This window comes from Pseudophryne corroboree, chromosome 9 (assembly GCF_028390025.1).
Source record: "Pseudophryne corroboree isolate aPseCor3 chromosome 9, aPseCor3.hap2, whole genome shotgun sequence".
NCBI lineage: Eukaryota > Metazoa > Chordata > Amphibia > Anura > Myobatrachidae > Pseudophryne > Pseudophryne corroboree.
In genome coordinates, this window is record NC_086452.1 from 167683072 (window position 1) to 167698514 (window position 15443).

At 46.4% G+C, this 15443-nt stretch overlaps 1 protein-coding gene across 5 annotated transcripts in view; it reads left to right on the forward strand.

Annotated features, from left to right (window-relative positions):
• KYAT3 (kynurenine aminotransferase 3) overlaps window positions 1-15443 on the forward strand; it is a 255249-nt gene that overhangs the window by 185693 nt on the left and 54113 nt on the right. For all 5 annotated transcript variants that reach the window (XM_063939940.1, XM_063939941.1, XM_063939942.1 and 2 more), the window contains 3 exons: window positions 4058-4144; window positions 5253-5378; window positions 12172-12292. In XM_063939940.1, coding sequence (XP_063796010.1) covers window positions 4058-4144; window positions 5253-5378; window positions 12172-12292 — 334 coding nt within the window. The remainder of the gene's footprint in view (window positions 1-4057; window positions 4145-5252; window positions 5379-12171; window positions 12293-15443) is intronic.

The window sequence follows — 15443 nt, forward strand, 5'->3', positions numbered from 1 at the left end:
CCAGAAGTTAGGGCGCGTTGGGAAACACCCCTTAGGGTGGATAAGGCGCTCACACGCTTATCAAAACAAGTGGCGGTACCGTCTATAGATAGGGCCGTCCTCAAGGAGCCAGCTGACAGGAGGCTGAAAAATATCATATAAAAGTATATACACACATACTGGTGTTATACTGCGACCAGCGATCGCCTCAGCCTGGATGTGCAGAGCTGGAGTGGCTTGGTCGGATTCCCTGACTAAAAATATTGATACCCTTGACAGGGACAGTATTTTATTGACTATAGAGCATTTAAAGGATGCATTTCTATATATGCGAGATGCACAGAGGGATATTTGCACTCTGGCATCAAGAGTAAGTGCGATGTCCATATCTGCCAGAAGATGTTTATGGACACGACAGTGGTCAGGTGATGCAGATTCCAAACGGCACAAAGGTGTATTGCCGTATAAAGGAAGAGGAGTTATTTGGGGTCGGTCCATCGGACCTGGTGGCCACGGCAACTGCTGGAAAATCCACCGTTTTTACCCTAAGTCACATCTCTGCAGAAAAAGACACCGTCTTTTCAGCCTCAGTCCTTTCGTCCCTATAAGAGTCATATTTGCCCAGGGATAGAGGAAAGGGAAGAAGACTGCAGCAGGCAGCCCATTCCCAGGAACAGAAGCCTTCCACCGCTTCTGCCAAGCTCTCAGCATGACGCTGGGACCGTACAGGACCCCTGGATCCTACAAGTAGTATCCCAGGGGTACAGATTGGAATGTCGAAACGTTTCCCCCTCGCAGGCTCCTGAAGTCTGCTTTACCAAGGTATCCCTCCGACAAGGAGGCAGTATGGGAAAAAATTCACAAGCTGTATTCCCAGCAGGTGATAATCAAATTACCCCTCCTACAACAAGGAAAGGGGTATTATTCCACACTATATTGTGGTACTGAAGCCAGAAGGCTAGGTGAGACCTATTCTAAATCTAAAAAAATTTGAACACTTACAAAGGTTCAAATCAAGATGGAGTCACTCAGAGCAGTGATAACGAACCAGGAAGAAGGGGACTATATAGTGTCCCGGGACATCAGGGATGCTTACCTCCATGTCCCAAATTTGCCCTTCTCACTAAGGGTACCTCAGGTTCGTGGTATAGAACTGTCACTGTCAGTTTCAGACGCTGCCGTTTGGATTGTCCACGGCACCCCGGGTCTTTACCAAGGTAATGGCCGAAATGATGATTCTTCTTCGAAGAAAAGGCGTCTTAATTACCCCTTACTTGGACGATCTCCTGATAAGGGCAAAGTCCAGGGAACAGTTGGAGGTCGGAGTAGCACTATCTCGGATACTGCTACAACAGCACGGATGGATTCTAAATATTCCAAAATCGCAGCTGATCCTGACGACACGTCTGCTGTGCCTAGGGATGATTCTGGACACAGTCCAGAAAAAGGTGTTTCTCCCGGAAGAGAAAGCCAGGGAGTTATCCGAGCTAGTCAAGAACCTCCTAAAACCAGGAAAAGTGTCAGTGCATCATTGCACAAGGGTCCTGGTAAAAATGGTGGCTTCCTACGAAGCAATTCCATTCGGCAGATTTCACGCAAGAACTTTTCAGTGGGATCTGCTGGACAAATGGTCCGGATCGCATCTTCAGATGCATCAGCGGATAACCCTATATCCAAGGACAAGGGTGTCTCTCCTGTGGTGGTTACAGAGTGCTCATCTTCTAGAGGGCCGCAGATTCGGCATTCAGGATTGGATGCTGGTGACCACGGAGGCCAGCCCGAGAGGCTGGGGAGCAGTCACACAAGGAAAAAATTTCCAGGGAGTGTGATCAAGTCTGGAGACTTTTCTCCACATAAATATACTGGAGCTAAGGGTAAATTTATAATGCTCTAAGCTTAGCAAGACCTCTGCTTCAAGGTCAGCCGGTATTGATCCAGTGGGAAAAACATCACGGCAGTCGCCCACGTAAACAGACAGGGCGGCACAAGAAGCAGGAGGGCAATGGACTTTTCGCTGGGTGGAAAATCATGTGATAGCACTGTCAGCAGTGTTTCATTCCGGGAGTGGAAACTGGGAAGCAGACTTCCTCAGCAGGCACGACCTCCACCCGGGAGAGTGGAAACTTCATCGGGAAGTTTTTCCACATGATTGTGAACCGTTGGGAAATACCAAAGGTGGACATGATGGCGTCCCGTCTGAACAAAAAACGGGACAGGTATTGCGCCAGGTCAAGAGACCCTCAGGCAATAGCTGTGGACGTTCTGGTAACACCGTGGGTGTACCAGTCGGTGTATGTGTTCCCTCCTCTGCTTCTCATACCTAAGGTACTGAGAATTATAAGACGTAGAGGAGTAAGAACTATACTCATGGCTCCGGATTGGCCAAGAAGGACTTGGTACCCGGAACTTCAAGAGATGCTCACAGAGGACTTATGGCCTCTGCCGCTAAGAAGGGACTTGCTTCAGCAAGTACCATGTCTGTTCCAAGACTTACCGCAGCTGCGTTTGACGGCATGGCGGTGGAACGCCGGATCCTAAGGGAAAAAGGCATTCCGGAAGAGGTCATTCCTACCCTGGTCAAAGCCAGGAAGGAGGTGACCGCACAACATTATCACCACATGTGGCGAAAATATGTTGCGTGGTGTGAGGCCAGGAAGGCCCCACGAAGAAATTTCAACTCGGTCGATTCCTGCATTTCCTGCAAACAGGAGTGTCTATGGGCCTCAAATTGGGGCCCATTAAGGTTCAAATTTCGGCCCTGTCGATTTTCTTCCAGAAAGAATTGGCTTCAGTTCCTGAAGTCCAGAAGTTTGTCAAGGGAGTATTGCATATACAACCCCCTTTTGTGCCTCCAGTGGCACTGTGGGATCTTAACGTAGTTCTGGGATTCCTCAAATCACATTGGTTTAAAACCAGTCAAATCTGTGGATTTGAAACATCTCACATGAAAAGTGACCATGCTCTTGGCCCTGGCCTGGGCCAGGCGAGTGTCAAATTGGTGGGTTTTTTTCTCAAAAAAGCCCATATCTGTTTGTCCATTCGGACAGGGCAGAGCTGCGGACTCGTCCCCAGTTCTCTCCCTAAGGTGGTGTCAGTGTTTCACCTGAACCAGCTTATTGTGGTGCCTTGCGCCTACTAGGGACTTGGAGGACTCCAAGTTGCTGGATGTTGTCAGGGCCTTGAAAGTATAGGTTCCAGGACGGCTGGAGTCAGGAAAACTGACTTGCTGTTATCCTGTATGCACCCAACAAACTGGGTGCTCTTGCTTCTAAGCAGACTATTGCTAGTTGGATGTGTAATACAATTCAGCTTGCACATTCTGTGGCAGGCCTGCCACAGCCAAAATATGTAAATGCCCATTCCACAAGGAAGGTGGGCTCATCTTGGGCGGCTGCCCGAGGGGTCTCGGCTTTACAACTTTGCCGAGCGGCTATTTAGTCAGGGGCAAACACGTTTGTAAAATCCTACAAATTTGATACCCTGGCTAAGGAGGACCTGGAGTTCTCTCATTCGGTGCTGCAGAGTCATCCGCACTCTCCCGCCCGTTTGGGAGCTTTGGTATAATCCCCATGGTCCTTTCAGGAACCCCAGCATCCACTAGGACGATAGAGAAAATAAGAATTTACTTACCGATAATTCTATTTCTCGGAGTCCGTAGTGGATGCTGGGCGCCCATCCCAAGTGCGGATTATCTGCATTACTTGTACATAGTTACAAAAATCGGGTTATTATTGTTGTGAGCCATCTTTTCAGAGGCTCCGCTGTTATCATACTGTTAACTGGGTTCAGATCACAGGTTGTACAGTGTGATTGGTGTGGCTGGTATGAGTCTTACCCGGGATTCAAAATCCTTCCTTATTGTGTACGCTCGTCCGGGCACAGTATCCTAACTGAGGCTTGGAGGAGGGTCATAGGGGGAGGAGCCAGTGCACACCACCTGATCCTAAAGCTTTACTTTTTGTGCCCTGTCTCCTGCGGAGCCGCTATTCCCCATGGTCCTTTCAGGAACCCCAGCATCCACTACGGACTCCGAGAAATAGAATTATCGGTAAGTAAATTCTTATTTTATGTTTAATAGGTGATAATAATAGAGCCTTTTTATGACTGTTATTACCCCATGGTAAAGATGGCTGGCGCCACTCCTGTCTCTATACCGCTGAGATATGTAAGTATAGAATAATGTAACATTGTACTACCTGTACCGGTCATGAAACGTGCACAAATGCACACTTCTCGGCAAGAGTCTTGAGAACAGGATAATATCTCTGGCGCTGAGAAGGATACTTTATAGATGTGACACTTCCGTTATTTAAGACTAGTACCATACTTTCCATAAATGGTAGCCAAGCAATATGGGACAGTTAACGTTCGTGTCAGTATAAGTAGTGAAACAAACATGAAATATGGGCACCTGTTGGCACCGGCCTTAGACAAATTTTTACACAAGAGTCCTGCCAGGCCAAGCCTGCTACAGGAACACATCTTAGCAAACCCCTACAGAATCCTTATGATAACTGCTGCAAAGCAGAAATTGGTGTGCCTCATACCAACCAACCACATTTTCTAAACTCAGTGACATTTAGAACCTGGTTGGTTTATATGGACAGTAGTATCTTTTTCTTTTTTTTTTCTCTACTCCCGTGACTTTGCCCTTTTTTGCTGTAGATTGACCTGTGTCCTGAAGATATGCTTTGCTGATCCTTTAAAATCCTCCAACTTAAATAAATGAAGTTGCATATTTGTGCTTTTATGATTTTATTTATCTGTGGACTTAAGATTTTTCTTTTATGTCTGTGTTGCTTGTCTATTGTTGTATTACTCAAATCCTCTGTATCATGTGCATTGTTTTTGATGTCTGTAAAGCGCCTTGAGTCCTGTTGGAGAAAGAGCGCTATATAAATAAAATTATTATTATTATTATTATTATTTAACATTGTGTGCTTTGTTTTCTAATGTTTGGGGTGAAAAAGCACAGAAATAATACAATAGTGCATTTTAAATTAGCAAATAGTATTGTGTATACAGTAGTTATATTAATGGGTGAATTTGATTATCGCCAGTATACGTACAGTGCCATCAGTACAATGTAAGGGCGGTTGGAATGTGGACCCAACAACCACAATTTCCCTCGCAGGATAATCAGCAATGTTGGGCTATCATAATTCTCATTGATGTGCGCAGGCAAATATCAAGACTGCACATCCCCGAAAATTGAATTACCCTGTTTTAGTATATGAAACCCTACTAAAATGACATGCAATTGTGATTCACAGAAAGACAGTGGTAAAAGTACTGTATCAAGTGCTGACTGGACTTTAGACCCTGAGGAATTGGCCAGTAAATTCAGTCCCAGAACAAAGGCTATTATATTAAATACTCCAAACAACCCCATTGGCAAGGTAAGAACAAGCCTGCGTTCATACAGTATCTTAGTTATGTATTTGCCATTTTCTGTTTAACTCTTTCAGTACCTGTGCAGCTTAGGATAGAAAAGTTAGGATCTATGTAAGTATGAAAGAACAGAATATTGTTTTTAATAATTAGTTACTAGGTCAGATAAATAGGATTTTAATAACCTGCTGGTAAATCCTTTTCTCGTAGTCCGTAGAGGATACTGGGGTCCATTTTAGTACCATGGGGTATTGACCGTTCCGCAGGAGCCTTCGGCACTTTAAGACTTTTTAACAGTGTGAACTGACTCCTCCCTCTATGCCCCTCCTCCAAACCTCAGTATAGGAACTGTGCCCGAGGAGACGTACATATTCGAGAGAGGATTTACTAATAAACTTGTGGCGAGATTCACACCAGCTTACACCATACACAAGAAACATGTCGGCTAACATGGCCTGTAACATAACTCATGCCAACCAGCATGTATAACTCAACAGCAACAGCTGTCAACATATAAACACACATGGGCAAAATATTTAAACGTAATCAGCAGGAAAAATGGAGCACTGGGCGGGCGCCCAGCATCCTCTACGGACTACGAGAAAAGGATTTACCGGTAGGTTATTAAAATCCTATTTTCTCTTACGTCCTAGAGGATGCTGGGGTCCATTTTAGTACCATGGGGATATACCAAAGCTCCCAGTACGGGCGGGAAAGTGCTAATGTTCCTGCAGAACTGACTGACCAAATTTTAGGTCGTCAGCAGCCAAGGTGTCAAACTCATAAAACTTAGCAAACGTGTTTGCACCTGACCAAGTAGCAGCTCGCAGATTTGCAATGCCGAGACACCCTGGCAGCCGCCCAGGACGAACCCACTTCCTTGTAGAGTGGGCTTTTACCGAAGTCGGTAACTGCAATCCTGCCGTGGAATGAGCATGATGAATGGTACCCCTGATCCAGCGCGCAATAGTCTGCTTAGAAGCAGGACCCCCAATCTTGTTGGGGTCATAGAGGACAAATAACGATTCTGTTTTCCTTATTCTAGCCGTTCTTGCAACATAAGTCCTCAACGCTCTGACGACATCCAAGGACTTTGGGACGGCTGAGGTGTCAGAAGCCACTGGCACCACCACTGGTTGGTTGTTATGAAAAGAAGACACAACCTTCGGAAGAAAGTGCTGACGGGTTCTCAGTTCAGCCCTATCTTCGTGAAATATTAAGTAAGGACTTTGTGTGACAGAGCACCTAACTCAGACACTCGTCTGCCTGAGGCCAAGGCCAACAGCATGACCACTTTCCAAGTGAGAAACTTCAACACTACCTCTTGTAGAGGCTCAAACCAGTCCGATTAAAGGAACTGCAACACCACATTAAGATCCCATGGCGCCGCAGGAGGCACAAAGGGAGGTTGGATGTGCAGAACCCCCTTCACGGACGTCTGGACCTCAGGAAGAGAAGCCAATTGTTTCTGAAAGAAAACTGACAAGGCCGAAATCTGAACCTTGATAGATCCTAATCTCAATCCAGCATTCACATCCGCCTGTAGAAATAGGAGAAGTCATCCTAATTGAAACTCCACCGCAGGAGACTTCTTGGATTCACACCAAGATACATATTTTCTCCAAATACGATGGTAATGTTTGGACGTTACCCCTTTCCTGGCCAGAATAAGTGTGGGAATGACTTCATTGGGAATACCCTTACGGCTAGGATCTGGTGCTCAACAGCCATGCCGTCAAACGCAGCCGCGGTAAGTCCTGATAAACTAACGGCCCCTGCTGAAGCAGGTCCTCGTGAAGAGGAAGTGGCTGAGGATCTTCCAGTAATAACTCTTGAAGATCTGGATACCAAGCCCTCCTTGGCCAATCTGGAGCAATGACTATTGCTCGAACTCTTGTTCTTCTGATGATCTTGAGAACTTTTGGAATAAGTGGAAGTGGAGGGAACAGATACACCGATTGAAACACCCACTGGGTCTCCAGTGCATCTATCGCTATTGCTTGTGGGTCTCTCGACCTGGAACAATATTTCTGAAGCTTCTTGTTGAGGCGTGATGCCATCATATCCACTTGAGGAACGCCCCAACGACTTGCAACCTCCGCAAAGACTTCTGGGTGGAGGCCCCATTCTCCTGGATGGAGATCGTGTCTGCTGAGGAAGTCTGCTTCCCAGTTGTCCACTCCCAGAATGAAAATTGCCGACAGGGCTTTTGCATGTCTTTCAGCCCAGAGGAGTATCTTTGTCACCTCTGTCATTGCCGCTCTGCTTTTTGTTCTGCCTTGACGGTTTATGTAAGCTACTGCCGTTACATTGTCTGACTGGATCTGTATGGGAAGACCTTGAAGAAGGTGTGCCGCATGATGAAGACTGTTGTACACCGCTCTCAACTCCAGAATGTTTATGTGAAGGCGAGTTTCTTGACTTGACCTCCTTCCTTGGAAGCTTTCGCTTTGCGTGACTGCTCCCCATCCTCGGAGACTTGCATCCGTGGTCACCAGGATCCAGGTCTGAATCCCGAACCTGCGTCCCTCCAGGAGGTGAGATATTTGTAGCCACCACAGGAGCAAAATTCTGGCTTTTGCTGACAAGATTATCTTTTGATGCATGTGGAGATGCGACTTGGACCACTTGTCCAGTAGGTCCCACTGGAATACCCTGGCATGGAATCGGCCATATTGTAGCGCCTCGTAAGCCGCCACCATTTTCCCCAACATGCGAATGCACTGATGAATTGAAACTGATCTTGGTCTCAAAAGTTGTTTGACCATGCTCTGGGTCTCCTGAGCCTTTTCCACCGGTAGAAATACTTTCTGTACCTCGGTGTCCAGTATCATTCCCAAAAATGATAACCTCATCATCTGTTCCAACTGAGATTTTGGAATGTTGATGATCCAACCGTGCTGTTGAAGTACCTTCAGGGATAACGCTATGTTCTGGATTAGCTTGTCCCTGGATCTCGCTTTTATGAGGAGATCGTCCAAGTATGGAATTATGTTGACTCCTTGCTTGCGAAGGAAAACCATCATTTCCGCCATCACCTTGGTGAATATTCTCGGAGTCGTGGAGAGCCCGAACGGTAATGTCTGGAATTGGTAGTAGCAATCCTGAACTGCAAACCTCAGGTATGCTTGATGTGGCGGGTAAATGGGGACATGCAAGTAAGCATCCTTGATGTCCACGGACTCCAGAAATTCCTTTTCTTCCAAGCTGGAAATCACCGCTCTCAAGGATTCCATCTTGAATTTTAATCTTTTTAAATAAAGATTCAGAGATTTTAGGTTTAAAATCTGCCTGACGGAGCCATCCGGCTTCGGTACTACAAACAGGCTTGAATAAAAGCCTTGATTCCTTTGTTCGGCAGGAACCAAGGCAATTACCTTGTCTTGACATAATTTGTGTATTGCATTCAGGACATTTGCGCTGTCCTGAGCAGAAACTGGTAAGGCTGATTTGAAAAATCGGCATGGGGGAAGGTCTTGAAATTCCAACTTTTTTCTTTGGGATATTATCTGTAAAATCCAAGGATCCAGGTCTGAGTGAAACCAGACCTGGCTGAAAAATAGTAGACGTGCTCCCACTCGATCGCACTCCCGCAGAGGAGTCCCAGCGTCATGCTGTGGTTTTTGCAGAAGCAGTTGCTGAGTTCTGCTCTTGGGAGCCTGAGGGTGTTGTATGTTTTCTACCTTTTCCTCTCCCTTTTCCTGTGAAAAAAGGGGTACTCTTAGCATTTTTATACTTGTTGGGCCGAAAGGACTGCATAGTATGAGAATAATATACTTTTTTAGCCGGTGTAGCTGCCAACGGTAGAAATGCTGACTTGCCAGATGTAGTAGTTGATATCATGGCATCTAATTTCTCTCCAAATAGGGCCTCACCATTGCATGGGAGCGCTTCAATATTTCTTTTGGATTCTGCGTCAGCATTCCATTGGCATATCCAGAGCGCCCTGCGGGCTGAAACCGCCATAGCAGAGGCACGTGAGCCCAGTAAGCCTACGTCCTTCATAGCCTCAACCAAATAACCTGCAGAATCTTTTGATATGACCTAGAATTTGCAGCATGTCATCTTTATCAACCGTGTCAATATTAATAATCAAGTTATCTGCCCACTTTTCGACTGCGTTACCTACCCACGCAGAAGCAATTGCGGGCCTGAGTAACGTACCCGTAGCAATATAGATGGAATTTAAAGTAGTCTCTAAATTGCGGTCAGCAGGTTCTTTTAATGAAGCTGACCCTGGGGCAGGTAAAATGATTTTCTTTGACAACCTAGAAACTGAGGTGTCTATCATTGGGGGTGACTCCCACTTACGCCTATCCTCTTCTGGGAAAGGGTACGCTACCCGCAACCTTTTAGGGATAGCAAATTTATTTTCCGGGTTAGCCCAGGATTCCTCAAAAAAAATTATTTAAGTCCTTAGACGGAGGAAAAGTCACCACCTGTTTTATATTTAATTTAAAATCTTTTTCCTCAGGTGGAGGTGTTGTGTCAGGAAATTCCAACACCTCTTTTATAGCGACTATCATACATTGAATGCTCTTAGCCAGTTTGGGGTCTACCCCCCTCAAATCCCCAGTGTCGACTTCAGTGTCGGAACCTGTGTCAGTGTCCCTTTGCATAATTTGGGCCAGGGACCTTTTCTGGGAACTGGATGGGTCCCGAGTGGATGATGTGGAACAATCTGCAAATAGAGCATCTTCCACAGACTGTCTCCAATGCTTTGTCTGTTCCTCAGACTCAGAGAATTTCTTCGCTAGTTTAGCCATATTACTCTGCAGCTTTCTCACCCACACAGGCTCAGAACACTCTTGTGCCTCTAAAATGGGTTCCTCTGGGGAAGAGCTTTCTCTAGACATGTTACACGCATGTATAGTCACACCATTCACACACACACACGGGAGCTAATGGAGACAGACCTACACTAATGTCTGTCAGAGGGACCCAGAGGGAATTGCCAGTCCACACCATGCGCCCTATATGTATTACATACAATGAATATACATATATATACCAAAACAGTGCTTTATATCCAATATGAAGCCAGCAGACTTCAATAAATGATGTGCTCCCCTCCCCTTCTGTAACACCCTGGTACTTGTATCAGTGATGTGTGAGGAGAAGCAGCCTGCAGGATCAGCGCTCTGGCGTCTATGTGAGAAGAAAATGGCGCCAAATGTATGTACATTTTGCCAGTGAGAGTAAGGATTTATCATGCCCCCCAGAGCACGCCCCCCCCCCCCCGCGCACGCCCTGCACCCTGTGCTGAGAGACATGTTTTTGCGCAGCGTCCCGCGCTGCGCTGGTACCTTTATGCCGCCATGATGACCGGAGGGCCCCTCTGCAGGTCTTCGGTAAATACTCACCAGTCTTCTGACTTCTGGCTCTGTTAGGGGGTGGCGGCAGTGCTGTGGAAGTGAGCAGCAGCCAGGCAAGGGCTGTGTTCAGTACCCTTCAGGAGCTAATGGTGTCCTGTCAGCGGAAGCAGAGCCATTAAACAAACTGAGAAGTTGGTTCCTACTTCCCCCCCTAAGTCCCACGAAGCAGGGAAGCTGTTGCCAGCAGGTTCCCTGTAAAATAGTCTTAAAGTGCCGAAGGCTCCTGCGAAACCGTCTATACCCCATGGTACTAAAATGGACCCCAGCATCCTCTAGGATGTAAGAGAAATCTAATTATAGTACCATATCGGAAGCTTTACGGACTACAGAGCTGATTTAATGTATAGAGGTGGCACAAGTCGTGATATAACCCGGCGCATCCAGCCAAACATATTATTCGGCCTAATTCAAGCTACAGCTGCTACTGATTTGACATCTGTTACTACACAACAGCTCTGATGTGCAACATTGTATTTCTGTCTGCATGCTGCTACACACTGGACTCAAATTGCAGAGTCACCTCTCTTTATATAACCACAGGCACAAGGGGTTAGGTATGAAAGATTGGCAGTCATAATGCTGACATGAGACTGTCAACATGGTCATAATGTTGATTGTGAACAATCAACATTCATCATGTAGACCAGAGGTTCTCAAATGCGCTCCTCAAAGCACCCCAGTGGTTCAGATTTTAGGTATATCTAAGACTCTGCACAGATGGTAAAATCAGATTGACTGAGGTACTACTTTAAATAAGTCACCTGTGGCCAAGCATGCATATACTTAAAACCTGGACTGTTGGGATGCACTAAAGACTGCGTTTAAGAACCTCTGATGGAGACAGTGATGGAATGTCAACAAATCATCCCTGGTAGCCCAGCGTTGACTTACCTGCTTCCGATGACAGCAGCGTCTCTAGCGGAGTCTTCTGGGTCCTGGCGGTGATGTGACCATCACTTCCAAGTAAGACCTCTAATCCTCCGGCGTTCAGGTAAGTATTTCTCGGTTATTCCTTATCCCTAACACTCCCTCTAGTGCAGGCATGTCCAAACTGCGGCCCTCCAGCTGTTGAGAAACTACAAATCCCAGCATGCCCTCACACAGCTTTAGCAATCTCTGACAGCAAAACTGTGTCAGGGCATGCTGGGATATGTAGTTTCACAACAGCTGGAGGGCCGCAGTTCGGACATGCCTGTTTCTAGTGCCTAACTTGTCACCAAGAGTGTTAAATAAATATTCTTACATGGACACAGCTATTTTAATTATTATTTTATGCAAGTGTATAGATAAGTCAGTGAATAATCAATCAATCAATCAATCTGTCCTTTAAGGATATTTGAAAATTAGGACAGACATACATCAGGGCTTCTGCTGCGGCCCCATGCGAATATAGTATGAATAAAATACATTCTCATCTGTGGTTTAGGTGTACACAAAAGAAGAACTAAAGGTTATTGCTGACCTGTGTATAAAATATGACACACTGTGTATCAGTGATGAAGTTTATGAATGGCTGGTGTACTCTGGAAACAAGCATGTTAAAATAGGTACTGTATTCCTGTGCAATAATTATACTGTTCCTGGTTTGCTGGTAGTGTTTTAAATTAGGCCAAAACTGTGGCTAATTTTTGCAAAGTATTTCTGTACATTTAAAGCACCAATAATTTTAAAGGCTAAACCAACCTGGTGCATAGTGTATTCGGGGATCTTTATTTCAAGGGTAAAATATGCATCTTGACAAGTCCACTATCAATGGGAATTAAACCTTTGTCACTTTCTTTGAACAACCCTGTCTGTGCTATGTAGTGGTGGCATGGTGCATGTAATAGACACTGACATGGAGATTATCTTGACTCCTCCCTATCCTTCAAACCACACATTCAGTACCTCTCAAAAACCTGCCATTTCCATCTCAAAATCATCTCCAGGATCAGACCCTTTCTCACCCAGGATGCTACACTAAGACCCTCATCCACTCACTGGTCATCTCCAGATTGGACTACTGCAGTGATTTCCAAACTTTTTTGAATCATGGTGCCCTAGAATATCAGAATTTTTTTCACAGCACCCCTAAGCCAAAAATTTCTTATTGAGAAATTTAGAAAGAAATAATAAGATTTTAAACCTACCGGTAAATCTTTTTCTCGTAGTCCGTAGAGGATGCTGGGGACTCCGTAAGGACCATGGGGATAGACGGGCTCCGCAGGAGACATGGGCATTTTAAGAAAGACTTTAGGTATGGGTGTGCACTGGCTCCTCCCTCTATGCCCCTCCTCCAGACCTCAGTTAGATAAACTGTGCCCAGAGGAGACGGACAGTACGAGCAAAGGATTTTTGTTAATCCAAGGGCAAGATTCATACCAGCCACACCAATCACACCGTATAACTTGTGATATACTAACCAGTTAACAGTATGAAAACAACATAGCATCAGTCCAAGACCGATGAAAACTATAACATAACCCTTATGTAAGGAAAACTATATACAAGTCTTGCAGAAGTAGTCCACACTTGGGACTACGAGAAAAAGATTTACCGGTAGGTTTAAAATCTTATTTTCTCTTACGTCCTAGAGGATGCTGGGGACTCCGTAAGGACCATGGGGATTATACCAAAGCTCCCAAACGGGCGGGAGAGTGCGGATGACTCTGCAGCACTGATTGAGCAAACAGGAGGTCCTCCTCAGCCAGGGTATCAAACTTATAGAACTTTGCAAAGGTGTTTGAACCCGACCAAGTAGCAGCTCGGCATAGTTGTAGTGCCGAGACCCCTCGGGCAGCCGCCCAAGACGAGCCCACCTTCCTAGTGGAATGGGCCTTAACAGATTTTGGTAACGGCAATCCAGCCGTAGAATGCGCCTGCTGAATCGTGTTACAGATCCAGCGAGCAATAGTCTGCTTTGAAGCAGGGGCGCCAACCTTGTTGGCCGCATATAGGACAAACGGTGCTTCTGTTTTTCTGACTCTAGCCGTTCTGGCCACGTAAATTTTCAAAGCCCTGACTACATCAAGGGACTCTGAATCCTCCAAGTCTCGCGTAGCCACAGGCACCACAATAGGTTGGTTCATATGAAAAGATGACACCACCTTAGGCAAGAATTGCGGACGGGTCCGCAATTCCGCTCTATCCATATGGAAAACCAGATAGGGGCTTTTATGAGACAAAGCCGCCAATTCCGACACTCGCCTAGCCGAAGTCAAGGCTAATAACATGACCACCTTCCAAGTGAGATATTTTAACTCCACCGTTTGAAGTGGTTCAAACCAGTGCGACTTCAGGAAACTCAACACCACGTTAAGGTCCCAAGGCGCCACCGGAGGTATAAAAGGAGGCTGAATATGCAGCACTCCCTTCACAAAAGTCTGTACTTCTGGGAGAGAAGCCAATTCTTTTTGAAAGAAAATGGATAAGGCCGAAATCTGAATATTAATGGAGCCTAAGTTTAGGCCCAAATTCACTCCAGTCTGTAGGAAGTGCAGGAAACGGCCCAGATGGAATTCTTCCGTAGGAGCATTCCTGGCCTCACACCAAGAAACATATTTTCACCATATACGGTGATAATGTTTAGCTGTCACGTCCTTCCTAGCCTTTATCAGCGTAGGAATAACTTCCTCCGGAATGCCTTTTTCCGCTAGGATCCGGCGTTCAACCGCCATCCCGTCAAACGCAGCCGCGGTAAGTCTTGGAACAGACAGGGCCCCTGTTGCAACAGGTCCTGTCATAGAGGAAGAGGCCACGGATCTTCTGTGAGCATTTCCAGCAGATCCGGATACCAGGTCCTTCGTGGCCAATCTGGAACAATGAGAATTGTTCTCACTCCTCTTTTTCTTATTATTCTCAACACCTTGGGTATGAGAGGAAGAGGAGGAAACACATAGACCGACTGGAACACCCACGGTGTCACTAGGGCGTCTACAGCTACCGCCTGAGGGTCTTTTGATCTGGCGCAATACCTCTGTAGCTTTTTGTTGAGGCGGGACGCCATCATGTCTATCTGGGGCAGTCCCCACTGACTTGCAATCTGTGCGAAGACTTCCTGATGAAGTCCCCACTCTCCTGGATGCAGGTCGTGTCTGCTGAGGAAGTCTGCTTCCCAGTTGTCCACTCCCGGAATGAACACTGCTGACAGTGCGCTTACATGATTTTCCGCCCAGCGAAGAATCCTGGCTGCTTCCGCCATTGCCACTCTGCTCCTTGTGCCGCCTTGGCGGTTTACATGAGCCACTGCGGTGATGTTGTCTGACTGGATCAGAACTGGTTGGTCGCAAAGTAAGGTCTCCGCTTGACGTAGGGCGTTGTATATGGCCCTCAGTTCCAGGATGTTGATGTGAAGACAAGTCTCTTGACTTGACCAAAGACCTTGGAATTTTCTTCCCTGCGTGACTGCTCCCCGACCTCGGAGGCTCGCGTCCGTGGTCACCAGGATCCAGTCCTGAATGCCGAACCTGCGGCCTTCTAGTAGGTGAGCACTCTGCAGCCACCACAGGAGAGATACCCTGGCTCTGGGGGACAGGGTGATCAACTGATGAATTTGTAGATGTGACCCGGACCACTTGTCCAGTAGGTCCCATTGGAAAGTCCTCGCATGGAACCCGCCGAAGGGAATGGCTTCGTATGATGCCACCATCTTTCCCAGGACTCGAGTGCAGTGATGCACTGACACCTGTTTTGGCTTCAATAGGTTCCTGACCAGAGTCA